The sequence below is a fragment of the Phoenix dactylifera genome, chromosome 4 (genome assembly GCF_051530095.1).
Source record: "Phoenix dactylifera cultivar Ajwa chromosome 4, Ajwa_hap1_PhDact_Kaust_v1.1, whole genome shotgun sequence".
Lineage (NCBI taxonomy): Eukaryota > Viridiplantae > Streptophyta > Magnoliopsida > Arecales > Arecaceae > Phoenix > Phoenix dactylifera.
The window spans coordinates 52635002-52654848 of NC_143193.1; the positions used below are offsets into that span (position 1 = coordinate 52635002).

Here is a 19847-nt window from a genome sequence, read left to right on the forward strand (position 1 = left end):
AAATTAGTTCATCATGTCGACATTAATAAACTCTTTGGCATGGAGTAGCATGGTACATTTAATATGTGGCATCCCAGGCGAGGCGAAGCGTTGCAACTTCCAGCTCCGGTCTTTCTGATCCACCTTCTCTGCCTCCTCCGCCGAATCGCCGGGGCCCATCCGTAATTCCCATGAATAGCCCGTGGCAGACCGGCATCGTTGGAGCTCTCCTGCGCCCAAATCCATCGACCTAGGGTTTCCCAATTGTGGGAAAAAGGGGGCAATCAATCTGTAAAACCCTAGATTCCAACGGCTCCGAGATTTCAACCACCAAACTGCATAGAATTCCTCGAGGTAGTCCCTTTCTCTCGATCTTCTTCCCATCGAGGCCACGGAAATTTTCTCCAGTTTGTTGCCATTAAGCTCCTGAATCCGCCTTTTTTGGATTTTTTTTGGTAATTTCAAGGTTCTTGAGCGTGTATTCTTTGATTTTTGTTTAATCGCATCATCAAATTCGCGTACTCTGTTCTTTTTTTATGTTCATTGGGTTTGATTTGAGTTGTTTCTTCGTTTTTTGGGGGATTCTAGCTTCTACAGTGGAATCACGAGTGTGGTTTCTTCTAAAACCCTAGTTTTTTAAGCTGGTAATCTTGAAAAATCCATGCAATCACTCTTTTCTCTTGATTCATCGCTGCAAGAACTCGAGAATTAATTGAAAGGTATCGACTTTGTGTTCTACTTCAAGTTGTGATGATCGTATTACTTGTGTCCAGAAGGATCGAATTTGAAATTTATAGAATTCATAGATTCGAAGCTGTTTTTGAGTCTCTGGTACGATATGGCTTCGTCTTCATGCAATTCCTACTCTGAACCTCCAATAATCGAGCAAGTGATCACCGAATTTTTTGCCAAGAGCCTCCACATCATACTTGAGTCGAGGTCTCCTTACGTCTCCTCACGTAATTATAGTGTGGATCATTTTACCTCCTCACCTTCCTCCTCTTCCTCATCATCGAGCAGCCGGCCAAGGGATAAGTGGTTCAATTTGGCTTTACGGGACTGCCCAGCGGCGCTTGAGAATTTTGACCTTGGGCGGCAGAGCAATCTTGACCCATTGGTTGTTGATGTGCTCTTGGTCCGTCGATCCTCTGCCATGGATGCGACTTTTCTGTCTCCTGGTGGGTGCCTACTGCAGAATGTCTCGGGGAAGGATAGGTTTCCAATGATTCCCAGGCAGGATGAGCTTCAAACTAGAAGCGAGAAGATCGTAGAGAGATGGATTGTACAGTACGAGAGTCGAAATAATAGAAGCTTGGGAAAGGAAATGTACTTGGGTAGTAGGAAAAGTAGCGGTGTGTCTCATCGCTCTTCTGAAATCCCGGCTTGGTACAAGAAAACATACAAGAGAACGATCATAATGCTTCGGTCTTTGTATGTGTTTGTTAGGCTGTTACCTGCTTACAAACTTTTCTGTGAACTCAATTCCTCAGGCCGAATCCGCCCGCTTAGCCTTTCCCACAGAATCACTTCTTTTGTGGAGCCCTTTACTCGGGCAGAGGATGCTGAGATGAACCAATTTAGTTTTGTGCCCATTGACACTCCATGTGGCAGGTTGTGTCTGTGTGTCTCATACCTCCCAATATTGGAAGATGTGAGTTCAGAGCCTTCTACACCCTTGTCTACACAGTTTATAATGGATTATGTTGGTAGTCCAACAACTGATCCTCTCAAGAGATTCCAGTCACTCCCTTCAGCAGGACTGGCACCTCAACTTGCTTCGGTCACCAGGCGACATAGTTGGAGCAATGACCATGGAGGCTTGCCTTCAGGATCTCCCTCTCCATCACCTACATACTCCGATTCTCAAGCTATGCATTATAACCCGAATGCACGCCTCCCTCCTCGACACCTGCATGATCAGCCTCCGTCAGCAATCTCAATCCCACGCAATGCTTCAGCAGCTTGTAAGAAAGACACAAGTTTTGAAGATTACTTATCATCATCTCCATTTTCACCTACATCTTCCCCTTCTACACCAACCCATGGGGGCCATTTGCCAAATTCTCTCCTACGCTCTGAGAGTTCTCCAGTCAGTATTCCTTCACGTAGGCATGGGAGAAATACTGGCTTACCTGATCAGGCCCTGCCTCCATCTTCTCCCAAGCCTAGAAGGCCTAGGTGTTCTTCTCAAACTGATCTACTCAGAGCTCAAAATACCACTGCCTCTGCATCTCAGACTTCTTCCCTTGAAAGTAAGCTACAAACTAAGAAGGATCCATTGAGGTCAGAGGACTTTCAGACTGGCATATCATTGGCAAAGGTAATATCTTATATTTCACCTTAGCCCAGGAAATTTGGATTTAAATTTTAAAACTATTAAATATTTAAATGGAAGCAAAATTGCAATCTTAATTTTGACTCTCAAGCGAAGTTCTGGTGTTTGTATTGTAGGCATTTTCTTTTGGGAAAGATGAAGTTGGAACCTCACCTGGACTCAAGTGCAGTTCGGCATGCATCCCTTCTTCTAGAAGTTGTAGTAGGTTGTCTCTCCTGGATGAGTTTGATGATTCTGAGTTTGCTTATCCATTTGCTGATGATGAAGATACAACAGAGTCATGCAACAGGTATTGTTCCATTATGGGATTTTTTGTTGCTAGTGTGACCTATCGTTTGATGTTTTAAACGTGATGCAAAAATGTGTTCTAATTTACTATACATTGGTTTAAACATTATGATTATCAAGCTAGACTAGATTTTCGTTTTGTTTCTGCATAGCTATGATGCAGTTGATTTTATAGGATATGTAATTATTCTTCCTGACATAAGAGGCTGTTTTCTTGCTTTGGTTCTTCACTCGACGGATAATATGCTAGTTTCATGCATGTGGGTTGGCAAACCTGTATCTTTGCATATCAGTGATCCAACTTCAGCTTTTCTAGATGCTGCAACCTGCTGCTTGGAAACTTCAGTTATCGAAAATGTTTTATTTCTTCCACTTATCATACTAAACATCTGTGCGATGAAGCTTTAAGTCTGCAAATGGTTTTATTTTTTATTTGGAAAATCTAAAATTAAATCATACGTTGTGGAAGTATTTGTTGCATCCATCATGCTGTGCATTATGGCAAGGTTTTGTTCTCTTTATAAATGCAAGTGCAGGTGTATGTTATATACATTTTATGCTTGTGAAAGGACACCATTTTATTCAATCTGTGGCCTCTCAGCTAGATTAAACTGCACATGGTTGGTCAGGACCAGTTGTTTGGCAGTTTTCTTAAACATAGGCCTCATGATCATGATTAGTATGTGGTCATAAGATACCATATAATTCCCTCTACTAGCTTAGGTCATTCCATTAGCTTGACTTGCATGTGATTCAAACACTGCACTATGATCCACCATAGTAGGGCTACCAATGTACTCTTTGGAAATCCTGACTGCTAATGTTTATTAGTTTGAATGTTTACTAGTCAAAGCCCCAAGGATGTTAATTATGTATTTTGATGACCAAATTATCCATATTACTGCAATCAGCTTTAAGATGTAGATGCTTGGTGCAAGTGAATTATTTGGCAGTTGTCATGAGTTAAAAAAATCATACACATTAACCTCTTTACTGTGGTGTTCATAATGCTAAACAGAAACTTTAAAGTCCAAACTTGGCTTGGTCTAGGATAGTTTAAGCATAAGCCCATGTGATTGTCTATACCTCAAAGCATGGGAAAATATTTCGTTTTTTTAGACCTGAACTGATTTGTGGTAAGACTTGTGGAGTCTTAACACTGAATCCACGAAGTTGAGAAAAATTTGCTTGATTAAAATGTTGATGTGAAAGTGGACAACCTTGAATCTTGTTTTACATATCATGATCATCATCATCGCTAGACCTTGTGCAGTCATTATTTAATCAAATTTGGTCATCATTGTTGATTGGTGGAATGATAGGGCTAGATTGCATCAGTTTCTTTTCTTTCATTCAGTTTTGTGGTTGGTGTAGAAGAAAGAGGAAAGGATGAATAGTTGAGGCCAAGTTCAAGACCCTTGCTTATCTAAAAGTGATTTTCAACATTATAATAGCTTTTTCCAGCTTAGAGTTATGTAATTTATAATCTGTACCTCTATGTGTATTATTCAACAATCGAGTGCATGATTTTGTCCTCCTTTCAAGGCAAGGTTCGCCATCTCGGTGCTAGACCTTGTATTGGTACCATGTTGATACACTAGGTATTAAGGTTTGTCTAGCGTACTGATACTCGATACGCGCATGTACCGAGTCTCGGTTTGGTACTGGTACAGTATGGTTTGTTTGGTACGGGGTGGTGCATACTGGTTTGGTGAACCTTATTTCACGGTATGATGAATAAGGAGGTTATACAGAATCGGGAATAGTCATAGAGAAATGCATTGGTTAGTCAATGTAACGATGGACTTCTTGCGGCCACTACAGGGTGAAAATGGTGATAACCTTTTGTTGTACATGGGCCTTTTTAGTTGGGTCTGCAAAATTTGCTCTCTTTTGTAGTTTTATATTTGCTTAAGTGATGCAGAACAGGGATGAAGTCCTTGAGAAGCAGGTGTATCTGAAACTGTTAGACTCCAGGTCTCCTTTTAGTTGTTTATTTTGCATGCTTTAGTTTGGTAATTAAGTCAAAGTTTTAGTCAAATAAGGTCGTCTTTTATTTATTTATTTATTTATTTATCCTTCTATAGTAGTTTACTTATAATCAAGTCAGATAGGGTTTTCTTGTAAGAAGAGTAGGTAGAGGCTGCTATAAATATACCTTATGCTGTACTAGTTGAGATAGAGATTTAATAATATTTTCTTTTCTCTGATTTCTGGTGGATTCCAGAGCCTCGATCTTTTCTTTACTAGAAGTTTTGTTAAACCTGAACAATGTCAGGCCTGTGCTTTTTCATTCTGTGCTATGAAGTGGGACCAAATTTATATATTCACGGATGCATATTTAATGAACATTATCAAGAAGATACCCATATAAATTGAGATGGTCTTTGTGCGTCCAAAATTCACAGCTCGGGCCTTGAACCTTTGGAACAAGTCATGGAGCCATATTTATCGTTTAATGCATTATTTTACACAACTTTTCCTACAGATTCACTGGTAAAAAAAGAGAATTATAATACTTTGTTGTACTCCTACTTTCTATACTCTCTTGTGATCACTGGCCCTGTTTTGGCTATCCATCATTTTTCTGATGTTTTCTGCTAATGTATCTTAAGTGTTTTTATATAGTTAGTTTTGATAGTGATTTCTTATGGCTTGAAAAGGTCAGATTTAATTGCTAATTTCTTTTATGTGTGCATTTGTTTTCTGTGAACTGATTGTTTTGCTGTTGGGTTTTGCATCATATTTTCCAATGTTGCATGATTAATCCATGTCTCCGTATCAGTGGTACATTAATTGATACTATATGAACTTTGGACCTCCATATAAGAGACACCTGTTTATATTTCACATTATGTGACTTCCGATACAGGTTTCTTTTGATATAATTAATCATTATTCCTAGTGGCTCCAGTTAAGCACGTTATTCATATGTTCTCTTTCTGTTCTAGACGACGGACAGATAAGGCTAATGTTTATCTTTGGATGGGTATGTCTGGTTTGTGATATTCTTTCTGGCACATTATTTTTGATATGATAATGCTGAGACCCACCAAGTCAGGGGAACTTGTTAGTACCAAAGCAGTAATTAATTGCTGATGCTTTTCCTGCTCTCTTTTCTTTTCTGAGTATGTTTTTTCTAATTATGTGCTTCTAGTAGTCATAACTATGGAGTCCTCCAATTAACCGTTTGAGCTCCTTCACAAATGATTTACATAAAAACAGCAGGGTGCTCAAACTGCACTTAGATACAGCATTCCTCACCAACAATTTTGGGAAAAAATAAAGCAAATGCTTGGAGCAATGTTGCATCATCGTTATGCATCATTTTATTAGAACTTGAGAAGGAACACCTACAACAATATGACATGATAGTTCAAGAAAACATATTCATACTTAATAATACATATGAATCATTGCTGGTGAGTAATTTTCCTTGTTATATGACTGGTTGGCTTTCTGAGTTGTTACTGTCCATTCATCACACATGGATTAATCTGATTCAATAATGTCTCGCAGACATCTTTTTGTGACTTTTTCCCTGGTCATGTTAAACTTCATCCTAGCTGACTGTTCACAGGTTTGAGACCTTGCCCAAGCCTCCCTGACCTAGTTGTGCATGAGCATACCATGTGGATTGTGGACGGTCCTTTTTCTTTAATGTACCCACATAACTTTGACCTTCCAAGTCTACCATGCATCTATGTGAATATTATCCTATTTATTAAATTTATTTTGCATATCTGAATCTTTTTGTTATCCAATATTCACAAGTCCCCACATGACAGGGATTAGGTATCTTCAAGTTTTTTTTGGGGGAGGGCACTTACCAAAGTGCGGATCCTCTACGTTGAATGGTTTGCATCGTAGGGTGTTGTATAGCACTTGATAGCCGCCACATCGTCCAATCATGGAAATGGATGGCTATCAAACAGGGTGGCCTTAAGTGCCTTGCAAGACACATCATTGTTGATAGCTGTCCATTTTCTGATGGCGGCCATCGAGCGTTGTACTGCATTTTATATTGCAAAATGCGCACCGCAGAGGATTCTGTATCCACTTACCAATACTCTTCTTTGTTGATGGACATCTTATTGAAGACCCTTCTTCAATTTTAGAATTTGTTGTTTGCATGCAATAGCATGGCCCTCTATGAAACCAGTCTCTGTCCATTAGCTAAGCGGAACAACTAAAGTCGGTGGAACTGTTCCGAACTGGGCGGCTCCGGCTGATCCGAGCCGCATCGGTATGGCTCCGGCAATGGAAACGAGACTCGTTGCTGGAGCCGGAGAAGAAGAAGGAAAGAGAGAGCGAGTGGGGGAGGAAGAGAGAGGGAGAGGTCGGGAGGGCCGGAGGAGGCCGCTGCCGGTTTTCTTGTTTCAAACAAAACAGGGGTTCACCTGCAGCCTCCGCCACCCTCCGCCGACATCCGTCTCCCTCCCTCTCTCCCCTCTCTCTCTCTCTTCCTCTCTCCCACGGTACCGTGCCTTTGCTTGTCGCCTCGTCGGTACAGGCTCGGCACGAGCTATACCGGCTCGTGCTGTCGGGGTATCGGTTCGGTGCCTGCTACTGGTTTCTTCGACTTTAGAAACAACATTATGATCTCTTCTGTTTATCTTAAGTATATTATACAGAGAAATGGAGAGATGGATGTAGACATAATTGATAGAATCATAGCTTAAGGAAGGTAGTGGAGAGGTGTTTTTGTGCTTTTATGTGATGGATGCATGCCTTTGGGACTTGAGGATAATTGGAAGAGAAATTGTTACATTAACAAGGGCTTTGATAGAATCAGATGTCGGTTGATGAATTGGAGTGGTGCTTTTGCAGTTTTATGTGATGGATGCACGCCTTTAATTGAGGGAATTTTGATTGGACATCATTAAGTTAACAAGGGCCATGGTTATATATGTTTCTGGATACCAGCCATTACGAAATCGTATCATGAGGTGAGCACAATGAATCTGAGAGTACTGATATGATTGGTAGCTATGAAGCATAGAGTGGGAAATTACTTCATTCAAGGGAAAGAAGGAGTTGCACCAATTGGTAAGTGGTGAACCGGCTTAAATTGTATGTCATTTACAATGGAGTTTCGTGTCTGTTGCATGGACAACTCGGTGAAGATTGAGGGCTGTGTTAAACAAGAAGGGGATGACCAAAGATGATGTGAATGGGCAATTTAAGGATCTGATTGGACAATGGAAGCTTAAACACAGTTCAAGATCAATCTGCATCTTGCTTTCATTGGGGGAACAAACCATGTCTCTAGCAATTTTTCTTCACTATCCTCGATTTAAGTGACTTCTCAGTTTGTTTTTATTTCTCATGTTTCTAGTTTCATGCTTCTGGATTTCATCGAGTATCCATCCTTAACAACCTGATTTGCAGTATCCTTACATGCATGTACCTTAGTTACTACCCAACATTCAATCCATAAAACAGCTCATCTGGAAACATATTATAAAACTTTCTTGCAATCTTGGATGCACATGGCAATTGTAGAACACTCCAAAACATTACAGCATTATCATTGGAGATTTAGTTTTACCAGATTCATTATTTTTATTTTTCATATATTTGAAGTGATATAATTGAAATAGTTTGTATCACGTGTACCATGAATGTGGAGTACCAGACCACCGTCCACATATATATTTTGACATAATTATCTCTTTCCATAAATTCTATAACCACCTTTAGGAGGCAAAACAGATCTTTTCAAATAACATTAGGACCACGATTGTTCCTATGAATTAGAATATTAAGCAATAGAGATGATAGATGCAAATAGTTTGACTGTTGCAAATCAAAATGCTGAGACAGAAATATGTGGGGAGGAATGATAGTGTTGAAGATATTTCTCTCAAGGGAAGTGGTTGCACAAATATAAGATTGGTAACTAGAGTACCAATTGAGATGTTAAGGCATGTGCAACACAGGTTAAAGGAGTATTGAAAGATCTGAAAATTAAGGTGAGGAGAGAGGAGCGGAGGTCTTAATAAAAAGACGAGGATAGAGGCCTGGGAGAAAGGATTTGTCAAAAACATACTGATAAAGGAAGCAGCCCTAAGTAAGATTGGTAACTAGAGTACCAATTGAGATGTTAAGGCATGTGCAACACAGGTTAAAGGAGTATTGAAAGATCTGAAAATTAAGGTGAGGAGAGAGGAGCGGAGGTCTTAATAAAAAGACGAGGATAGAGGCCTGGGAGAAAGGATTTGTCAAAAACATACTGATAAAGGAAGCAGCCCTAAGTAAGATTGTGTTGTGCAGAAAGATTTAGACATGCGCCTGTACAGTAGGATAAGTTGAGGGTTTTGGTTGTGGAAATTGAATTTGTCTGCTGAATTGGTTTAACCAATTTGATAAGGTCCTTTGAAAACTGAAATATTGCCTGTCTTGCAGTTTTTTTCTCTTTTCACCTACGCCTCCTACTAACAATGAGCTTACTGGAGAAGCCTTGCTTTGGAGCATGCACCAAATTAGCTCTTCTGATGCAAAAAACAAGTTAAAATGCTGAAGACAAAAAAAAATATCAGTGTCATTTTTCTCATCTCATAGTGTCTTGGCTGAGAAGGAACATTACTTCATGTGTTGACCCTCCTAGCATAAATTTTGATATGTTAGAAGATATAAATATCAATTTGTATGTCTTTGTTCAACTTGTCCTATGAGAACCACTTGATAACTCGTTTGATTATTATATAAAGCTCATCTGATTTTTATGTAAAGCGTGAAGAAGGATGCTAATATTGATAATGCATTATGAAGTTTGTAGTAGTAATATTGAACAACTATTTTCTATACATGTATAAGATTTTTTTGCCCCTCAAATGTTACGTATTCCAGGATCTCTGTTGCCTCTGGCTTTGACTCCCAAATTGCAAGTATATTTCTTGTATAAGGTAGAAAGGGATGAATGGTATTCCCTGCGCCTCTACCCCACCCCCCCAAAAAAAAACTGCCAGGTACTATTGCCTTTTTGGGTGGTTATTTTGACGAGAAGATTCTCTTCTCAATCAATGGTTTTGTTATTGAAGTTTTGGTGTGAAAACTTCAGATTTTGATGTAAATTACTGCACAAATTTTACACTCAAAGGTAACCTATAAATTCCATGTACAAACAATCAATCTCTACATGCATAATCTGAAGCTTTCAAAATTTCCTCTTCTAGGGTGGAACTTTCTGCAGGCACTCAAGTCAGCGAGAATTTGGAAACCAGAGCCCTGGTACCAGTCCAAAGATCTCCAGATGCTGTCGTTGGTGCACTTGTGCGAATGCTCAAGACTGCCCCACCTCTGCAGCAAGGTCTTTCCAACTCAGTCAGGTCTTCTCAAGTCTTCAGGGATGAATCTTGGAACCCCAGGATCCAGCATAACAAAGACATGGAAGCTGAAGTGGAGAAATCTGAGAGCCCTGTTTCAAGTTCAAGAATTACAGCTCCTGGGCTCCCTAAGCCAAGGACTACAGCAGATGCATTAGCGGTGCTGAGTAGTTACAAGGAGATAAAAGAATTGTTACTTAGACAAGGTGGATCTCAATCGTCGGATGACAACTGTGAAGACAAGCCTGCAGGTGGAGATTCTTCATAAACTAACCATCCTGATTCCTTCATGCACATATGTACAGTATTTCATTTTGCTAAGGAAGTTGAATCCTAGTATATACAACTTGAGGTGTTTTTAGCACTGTTTTTTTAAAGTAGCTTATGAAAATGCAAATATAGTAGAATTGACATGTATATTTAACCCATAGTTCATGATAGGTTTGCTTATTGCATTGTCAACTTCCTATGCGAAGTTATGTATGTTCTTGTGCTGACAAATGTAATTTAAAGTCAGTTGCTTGGTTGTGCATTTTATAGCTATGACTTGGCACATTTGATATACTGTTATTTTTAGTTATTTTGGGTTGTTATGTGACATATGAAGTTGCATTGAAGTTACTGATGTCAAGGGGTCGGGTTGGGTCCACCCAATTTTGACCTGGATCCGGGCCCGATCTGACCTATTCTTTTGGGATCAGTTTTTTACTTATATAGTAGAACTTTGAATATAAAAATACATAGATCCGGATCCGACCCGATCTGAATGACCCGTCGGGTCAAAATCCGACTTGACCCGACACGGATCTGGATCCGAACGAAAAAATGGATTGGATCAGGATCCTCATGATCCGATCCGATCCATTTGCAGTCTTAGGGTTTATGAGATTGTCGCTGTAATAGCAGCTGTTGGTTGGGCAAATGTTACATATAGGAAATTATAGCTTGCCCATTTATAAATCATTTTCTGTAACGTTAGGAGCACTCGGGCTATTTCTTTTGCAGAGTTCTGCATACAAGAAATGCCCACTAACCAACATCAATTTGTGTGCTTTCAAACCTGGGTTTTTTGAGTTAGCTTTTATGACATCACAGTCAAATTCTTGAGAAATATTGCTTTTTCTCTCAGAAAATATGACATTACCATATAAAGAGAGCTGAAATCTCGTTAAGGACGCATGCACTCAGGCTGTTCAAATTCATGGTTATGCCTGTTATGTCCCGCAATTGGTCCAATATGGTTGATCCTCTTTGACGAACTCTGATCCATTGAGCCTCAAACTGGGTCTCAAACCCAACCCCTGTATTTTAAATTTAGGTTCCGCATAACGGGCAAATTCCAAGAGAATGGGCTAAGTAAGAGCCCAGTTAGGCCTAAGAGCCACTATTACTTTTCAACCTGTTGAACCTGGTATAGCCTAGGCTAAGTTAGAGAACATAGCTGTTGAGATGTGCTTTTTTGTTTGTTTGTTTGTTTTCTTTTTTATGTCCTGAAATTTGGAGGGGCCAACATCCACCTTATGACCAAGCCACTAAATAAGAGGGCAGGGCTACTAGATTTGCTTTTCTTTTTTCTATTATTTTTTCAAAAATTAGGAGGGGCCAATCTTCACCTTATACTCAACCCCACTCCTTCAATGTCTGATTCCAACCAAAATCGAACTTTCAACATCTAGCCTAAGTAGCAACAGATAATACCATCGAAGGAAATATTTGGTGATGATTTTATTATTTTATCATTTTTTTTCTTTTCTTTTTTTGTAAATTTTGAGAAAGACGGCCATGATGAATAAGCTGCACAACCTTTGGATGTTGGTGACATGAAGTGAGGAGGTGTTTAACAGTGAAAATTGTATTCCACTTTGGGTCTGTGGTGCACACCTATCTTCCACTCCATAAGGTGACAGTCATGTAAATTAAACCCAGGCTCAAATGATTGAATCCGAAAAGTGAAACCTCTGCCTCTGTCTTCTAGTTTTTCCAGACAAGCAGAACGACTATATTCATCATATCCGGCTCTACGTTATATATATATATATATATATATATATATATATATATATATATATCCTCCTCCCGCTCCCCGTTAAAATAATCGTGCATGTTTACACATATCCAGCGAACCGAATTGGACGCATATATTTGGACTGAAGGAGCTTTCATTCTGTTATCGCATGCAGAAAACATAAATACCTTTTGGTCCTTCCTTTCCACGCGCTTACAGAAACATATCTACTTGCATGGTGTTGACCGTGGAGTGGGGTGAGAGAGAGAGAGAGGTCCATTAATGGTCTTTTACAGCGCAGTGGAACCGAAGACCTTCATGACTGCAAAGGTGACAGCCATGGCCATCCACCCTCCTACCAACACTCTCGCTGCAGACTTCGCCACCGGAGCCCGGCCAAGCAGCGCCCCGACAGACCCAAACACCACCAATGCCACAGTTGCCGCCGACGCCACGACCTCCAACCTCACCTTATAGCTGCTTATAAACCCAGCTGCCAGCAGTGGCACCATCGCCCCCGCCGAGAATGCCAAGGCCGAGGCCACCGCCGCCTGCACCGGGCTTGGCAGCCCATCCTGGTGCACCTCTCCTCCACCCTTGATCCTTTGCTCCCTCTTCATCTGGGCCACCTCGATGTCCAACTGGGAATACACCGACACGAATTCTCCGATGGCCATGCTGCATGCCCCGGCCACCAGGCCTGCAAAGCCCGAAAGCAGCATCGCCTTTGCGTCGGCCTTCACAGCTCCCACTCCCATCATCAACGAGGAGGTGGAGACCAGCCCGTCGTTTGCCCCAAGGATGGCAGCTCGAAGCCATTGTCCCCTCTGCGAGTTGTCGGAGTCCTCGCCCTTTGGTTCGGAGCTCTCGACGCCATCAATTGTCAGCCTGGTGTCGTTGCAGGCCATGAAGAGATATGAGGGTAAGAAGGAAGAAGAATGGGGGTGTAAGAACGATCGAAGAAGAATGGGAGCAAGAAGGAAGGAGAGAAGGTGAGAGAGTGTGGCAGACACACGGCCAGCATAGCTGTTATATAATGGTTGGTGGACACTGTTTACAAGCCGTGGTGGAGCCACTGAAGGAAGATATAGTGCAAGTTAGGATCAAATCCTTTGCTTAAATTTTTTCTTTCCTTTTCTTTCTTTTTTTTCTTGAGGAAAATGCCACTATAATATGTGGTGGATGAGCTAATGGGTTGTCTATTTTCTATCTTTTCCTTTTTCACTTAGCGCATAATTAGTAGATATTTGAAAACTCTGAAAATCCACCCCTTTAACAAACACATAGATACTCTAAACTCCTAAAGACTCCTAAAAACCCATATCTTTACGTGTTTTTATTCAAGAAAAATCTAGTGAAGAAGTTAAGAAATGGTGGTTCATGAATATGGCTTCATGCTTGCAGCTATGGAATTGCACTAAATAGCAACTCCTTTCTGAACAATTCTAGCACGATCAAGGCACATCACATACCAATAGCGAGAGCAGAACACTAATGGCGAAGCAAATCAAGTAAACATTGTTTGAGTAGTGACCAAGTCATTGTTCACTTTCTAATTTTCTGCTCAAAACATTAAAGTTTTGGCTTTAACATATGTGTGGCCCCCTAAAATTGATATCAATAAAGTTATTGATTTTAGTTCCTTTACCTCCACCACAACCAAATTAATGATCCGGTAGAAAGTTGGTCAACATCTTTTGGGCAAAACAACAAAAGAATTTATATACGGATTCCGAGCCTAAAGAACGTGGATTCTAATCTTTTCCTTCTTTTTATCTTTTTTCTAATTTTGAATTGCTTATATGCCTATCATATAAGTGTTCATGGATTGCTGAATAGATGAGCACCTTGTCAAGATAATGCATGAACAGATAGATTGCGTTAGTAAATGGGAAGGGAGTATGCATTCCACGCGACCGCCACCCACAAAAATTTATCAACTCGGGATTGGGTGTTTTCCAATCATGGCTGCTTTTGTCCTGCCCCCCCCATTGGGTTAGTGCTCAAGCATTCAACCATGGTGGGTACCCCTGGTTCCTCCTTTTCTGGGCCTAGTTCTTCCTCATGGGTTACCTATCCTTATCTCATCTGAGTGGCCATGAATGCTCCATACCAAATTTGACATGTAACAGTTTCTCCCAACAGTTGCATGACTGCAAGGGTGATATCTAGATAATGTGAGGAAGAAATAGGAAGTTTGAGACTATAAGGAGATGATTTGGATACATAAGTTGGAATCTTATTCAATTTTAAAACTTAAGCCGCTAAGTTTCAAACCCAATTACCTGTATTGATCCATCTACCTCCCACTAGTAATTTTTCCATTTGAGATTAAACCTCACACGTAATCTTCGACATTCTCTCCCATCGCTTGTGAGCAAATGTAACTTTCCCTCGAGTCCAATCCACTACTACGCTCCAATCAAGCTCCATGTCCAATTCCTCTTGCACCATTTGCTCCCACTCTTTAAGTCTCTAATCCAAAAGCCGACTCTTCAGGAGTCTTACTATACTTCACTCGGTAGTTCACTATTCGAAGAACAATTTCTGGACTCGCTCTCAAACCCAACATCAATCTCACTTCATCGAGTCAATTTACCACACCCATTCCATACTTCACAGCCATCATGACTTGACTCTAGGAGTTTGCATATTATCATTCTTGGCAAGTTAAGAGTACTAATTTGAGCACCTCTATAACTTCCAGAGTTTGATTACGATTAGCTCCGATACCACTTATTGTAGAGAGATAGGAGGTTCAAATTTAACTAGGAGAAGATCTTGATATGCAAGTTGGAATCCAATTCAACTTAAAGATGTAAATTGTTATGTTTTAGGCCCAATCATCTATATCTATCCATCTACCTGGAGCTAATTATTCCATATGATATTAAACCTCCCACGTAATCTCAACACAGAAAGAGAAGAAAGTCAGAGAGAAAAGAAGAGAGGCAGGAGGAGAGATAGAAGGTAAGAATATTATTTTTTCTTTGATTTTTATATGGTCTCGATATCTCCATGCTCTCTTAGTGGCGTACTTCTATGTTAAATTTCTCAGCAAGCTCTCTTCTTGTATTGATCTTTCTTATATTTTCTTTTTCTGGATTGATTTCGTTCGATGAACACTTGTAAAAGCTTTGCACTCTATTATAGCAGGTCACTTGCTCCTTTAGTAGACATAGCCTGAATTTTTGTTGAAGCACGTTAAGTTTTGGTGCACCATGCTGGTTTTATGTTATATTATTTTATTTAGCTATTCCTAAACTTATAGCAATTGATATCAAAGATTGGAGCTAAGACACAGAAATTAATAGATTGTTCACAATAGTAGTTGTTCAAGCAATTTTGAAATTCCAAGATCTAATGAGACCAACTTAATTAGCATGGTAGAAGTTGAAGATGCAAACCGCGTCAATAAAGGATGGGTGCGATACAACACCCAAAGCTAGGGAAAACCGCATTACTCCTAGAAGAAGCTCAAGCTCCATAGAAAAGTAATCGGATGGATTCTTCAAATAGTGGGTCAATAGAGACAGAAAATGATGCAAAGGACCCTATATAAGATTTGCTATCCTGTATGAGATCAAAGTAGTACAGCAGAAACTTAAACTAAGTAAAGGTAACCAAAAGGCCTTGCGGCACCTCCTCTTCCTGCTGTACCTTCAACATCATACCTTCGGTCATCCCTAGACCTTAGTATATGAACCCTAGCCTCTCACCACTCAAGAAGTTAAGAAGAATTTCAAGAGGAACTTTATTAATGCTTTCTCATGTGGCCTTCATTGTGAGTGCTTTTGGATGTATTGAAAAGTTAACTTGATGTAGAATGTCATGAAAGTAGTCCCTCATGAAAATATTGATTGTGATGATATTGAAGAAGATTCCTTTTGGATTAACGTGCATTGGATTACTTTTCTTAATGCGGTCGTATAGATTCTTCAAAATTTATACTAAATACTTGAGTTAAGTGTCATCTTGTATTCGTCCCTATAGAAGTGATTATTAATTGTAAAAAAATATAAAATATATAAATGAATCTATCTCATTTTATCAACGTAGATTGTGGTATGAATTTTAAGAAATTGGCATTTGATCTTTTTTGAGCATATCTTTCGGTACAACTAATGTGGTCTTTTGTCATATACGCTGCTCTAATGAGACATTTTTATATATAGGAATCCTAAGCTTGATTTGGGACATTTGGCACAAATGGAGATCCTTAACCGTGCATCAGGAAAATAGTCGAACAAGGAATCCGATAGTGCATGATCAAGATTCAGGTTTAGATGCAAGGACAAGATGAACCATTAACTAAAACTGTAAAAGATGGATTAGGAACGCAGCATTCAACCCTAAGCAAGTAAGGTGTTACCAGGGATGCTTCCACCCCCAACAAACTCAATTTCATCAAGAGACAAATATCATTACATGAAAGAGACAAATAGACCCTCTCTTGATAAGAAAATCATTTGAATGATTTTGGATACATGAAAGTTAGCTTGCTGCGAGAAGTACATTGAAATCAAAATAACTTAAAACTTATCAGGAGCAGAAGCATATGATTCAACCCTATCTTAAACAACTCTTAAAGGCCATACAGACAAAATGCAATGGCCAACGTCTAATCCGGACTCCTACCATGATTTGATTGAAACGGACTACCTGCCGGTCTGAAAATGACAACATAGCACAGCCATAGCAACCGGCAGCGTTTAAGTTAATTAATTATCTTTACTCTCCTTAGCTCACCCTTCTCTCCCCTTTATCTTTGCTCTCCTTAGCTCACCCTTCTCTCCCCTTTGATGAGAACCATGAAAGTGAAGGCTGCACTCCGGATGTTTTATTTGAAAGAATAACGGTCCTTTCTTCCATGCACTATTTTTTTTTATTATTTTATAAGCTGCTTCTACATCTGTTCGGTGTGAGCTACCATTTTACCAAAAAAGAAAGAAGAAGGAGGAGGAGGAGGCGAGCACAAAGTCTAATCCAAATCAATTTGGGCAGGCTGATGTTTGCTGAGGCCATTGATCGAAAGGCCCAAACGTAGCACAGTCGTGGGCTATATATGGCTCATCCTTGATAAAATTTTTTTTCGAAAGCTTATGATGGCCAGGCTGAACAAGCTTGGGCCAAGTCGAGTTAACGCGAGTTTGAACGATTGCCTCGAGAGCATGGGTTGAGCTCAAGACGGTCTTAGACCCTGCTCAAATTGGTTGATGTGCATCCTTAACAAAAATTGCAGTGCTTAAACATGGGACTAGCAAAATTTTCAAGATCTACTATCTTTTAATGCCACAGCATTTGTCATGTTAATTGATACATGTACTCTCAGTTGATCCAATCTCTCTCTCTCTCTCTCTCTCTCTCTCTCTCTAACACTAACATGCCAAGCTTGCTTGCATTTTTTGGACCAGAAGGAATAAATAAAATTTGTTGGCTGTAAAGGCGTATATATTTGCAAAAGATTCATGTCATGTGGGCATATGGAGCCATGGAGGAAGAGGCCTAAATCGGGTTCCAGCCCGCAGGCCTTAAATAAGCCCATAACTGAGCCAATTATCTAATCAATGATCAGGAGGGTACGCATCTTAATGTAATTAGGAAAAAATATTTCAATTTATTTCTTTTTTTTCCAGATAAATATTTAATTTATGTTATTGGATGCATGGCTCTTTTATTTATTATGACGAGAGTAGTTTCTACTGGGCTAGCTGACTAACTTCTCTAGAGCAAAAATAAATAAATAAATTAGGTAATATACTAAAATATATAAAAATCAGAAATTAGATGATAGAAAGCTACATGCCAATTCTAACAACTAAGCTATTTGAGAGCACTTGATAGGTAAGCTCAGGCCGAATCCACCAAATAAAATTTTGCACTGGTCTGCAAGCTATGAACTACCCTAAGGCTGGCTTAAGATAACCAAAACCATTGTTTGGCCCTATTTCAACAAGGAAGGTTGCAATAATATTATAAACCATGCCACCTCCCCTCCTACTAAGGGTGCAAGATTAGGCTTCATGCAAGAAAAAATGTAGGGTTGGCAAGTAGAGGTTGGGGAGTTATGTCCAATGCGGTTGTAGTTAATGATTCAACAATTGGGACCCATTAATAATTCATGGTGCATTTGGATATAGCCCATGTCAAAAGAGAAGTCTGACTCTAACTTATGCTAAATCTAATATTATGCTCAAGCTGTCGGTGTCCCAACCTAATAAAGAGAAAAGGCTATTTAACAACTAGAATCAATTTCTTAAATCATAATTAGATCTGTCAAATTCTTTGGGCTCATAACATAATTGTCCATAAATTCACACTATGTTTTCGAGGATTATTTTTATTAGCAGCAGCTCTGACAGCTAGAAGAGCCAATTTTACCTTTAAGTATTTTAGAGACTACCATTGCTCAGAAATCTCACACACGAAAGTATGGAATATGCATAAGTATTAATTAATGTGTGAAGGTTATAACATTTACAAAAATATACCATGATCATGAATGATGGTGAAGATGGGATTTAACCCAGGGTCATTGGCATCAGTCCTAATGATTTTACCAATCGAATCGCTCGGTGATATCAAATGACTATTTAAATAACAACCATTATTAGCCTGATATCTTATTATACAAAGATCTGTTTCAAAATGATGACTATTATTTGTATTTGTATGGTCTTTTTTTTTAATTCAATTTTTAAAACACTCCTTTCTCCTCTACTTGCGTTTTCTTTTCCAAAAAAAAAAATGAATGAACTGTAATTTGGACAATACCGTTACAACAGTTATTGTTTTATACTGAATAAATGGAAATGACAACCATCACATCATTGTTATTCTAATCCTGAATAATTTTCTAATCCCAAATAATAATGACGGTGGATTAGCTGTTTTAGTCACTGAAATCTTGCTCCACGTTGCTTCGCGTCCTTTTCGTGTCGTTTTCTGGTCAATGTCTATGTGCAATTAAAGTCGTAATCCAAAAGGCCCAGAATTGAAATATGATATCCACGAGACCCAACCGGGGCCCAGCCACCTGTTTTCATTTATCCAACGGTTCGGATCTATCCGAGCACTCCGCAGCCGGACAGGTAAACACGGAGCGAGTAGACGCGAGGAAAGGGACAATAAAAGAAACAAATTATTACATAATTGAGGTTTATGTTTATTATAATTATATTTAATAATTAGTAAAATTTAGACTTACATCCTATTAAACTAATGATGTTAATGGATCTGATGTGAAAAGTCGAGGTTACTTTCGAGAGAAGAACGTACACATTTTTTTCTGATTATTTTTAAATTTTCTTCTGATATTATATTTGTATTCTATTTAAAATTAATAATTTGATTGATAATTTATTAAATTATAAATTAAAATGTTCAACAATATAAATTTTAAAAAATAAATATAATTTACTGATATTCTAATATCAAAGTTTCTGTAATTTACTCCACAATAAAAGGTTAGAGAAAGAGGAGTAGACTTGCATGATGGTAAGTATGGTAGAAGATGTGGTGCACATTAGATTATATTTACAAAAATCTCTACTTATCTCTAATCAACATTCCTAACAACCCAAACTCTTTTTTAAATTTAAAAACAAATAAAAATATCGTTGTTCTTTTACCAATGTACGTATTTTCTCTCTTTTATCTCTTAATTGCCGGAATTTTTTTTCTAACTTATCTCTTGCAATAGCATTCATTTATATCTTGCAGATTATTCTCTCGTGTAGCAAAATTCATGTAATACATGAGATATATTTGCAGAGTTTTATGCATATATTTTAAAAAATGGGTTTAACATCATCAGGAAAAAAATCAAATAAAAAATATTCGTGCAAAAATAAAATGATTTCACATATATATATATACACACACATACATACACAAAACTAAAAAATAATAA

General features: G+C 38.9%; 2 protein-coding genes across 7 annotated transcripts; one reads left to right on the forward strand and one right to left on the reverse strand.

The window, feature by feature from the left end:
• The first annotated feature begins 15 nt into the window (after nucleotides 1–15).
• Nucleotides 16–10473, forward strand: LOC103701198 (Autophagy-related protein 13). 6 transcript variants are annotated; one of them, XR_015977419.2, is made up of 4 exons: nucleotides 33–2299; nucleotides 2431–2603; nucleotides 9455–9573; nucleotides 9781–9917. XR_015977419.2 is itself a non-coding variant. In XM_039133255.3 (4 exons), the coding sequence occupies exons 2-4, from the start codon at nucleotides 818–820 to the stop codon at nucleotides 10196–10198; spliced, it is 2073 nt and encodes a 690-aa protein (XP_038989183.3). In that variant the 5' UTR covers nucleotides 33–333; nucleotides 568–817; the 3' UTR covers nucleotides 10199–10473. The 6 variants fall into 6 exon arrangements, 5 of the variants coding, with proteins under 5 accessions (XP_008781395.4, XP_038989183.3, XP_026658071.4 ...); XM_039133255.3 differs by lacking the exon at nucleotides 9455–9573 and having other exon boundaries at nucleotides 33–333; nucleotides 568–2299; nucleotides 9781–10473; XM_026802270.4 differs by lacking the exon at nucleotides 9455–9573 and having other exon boundaries at nucleotides 33–333; nucleotides 753–2299; nucleotides 9781–10473.
• Nucleotides 10474–12071: 1598 nt separating this feature from the next.
• LOC103701197 (vacuolar iron transporter homolog 4-like) lies at nucleotides 12072–13078 on the reverse strand. The gene has a single exon (XM_008783172.6). The coding sequence runs from the start codon at nucleotides 12841–12843 to the stop codon at nucleotides 12226–12228; it is 618 nt and encodes a 205-aa protein (XP_008781394.1). The 5' UTR covers nucleotides 12844–13078; the 3' UTR covers nucleotides 12072–12225.
• Nucleotides 13079–19847: the final 6769 nt, after the last annotated feature.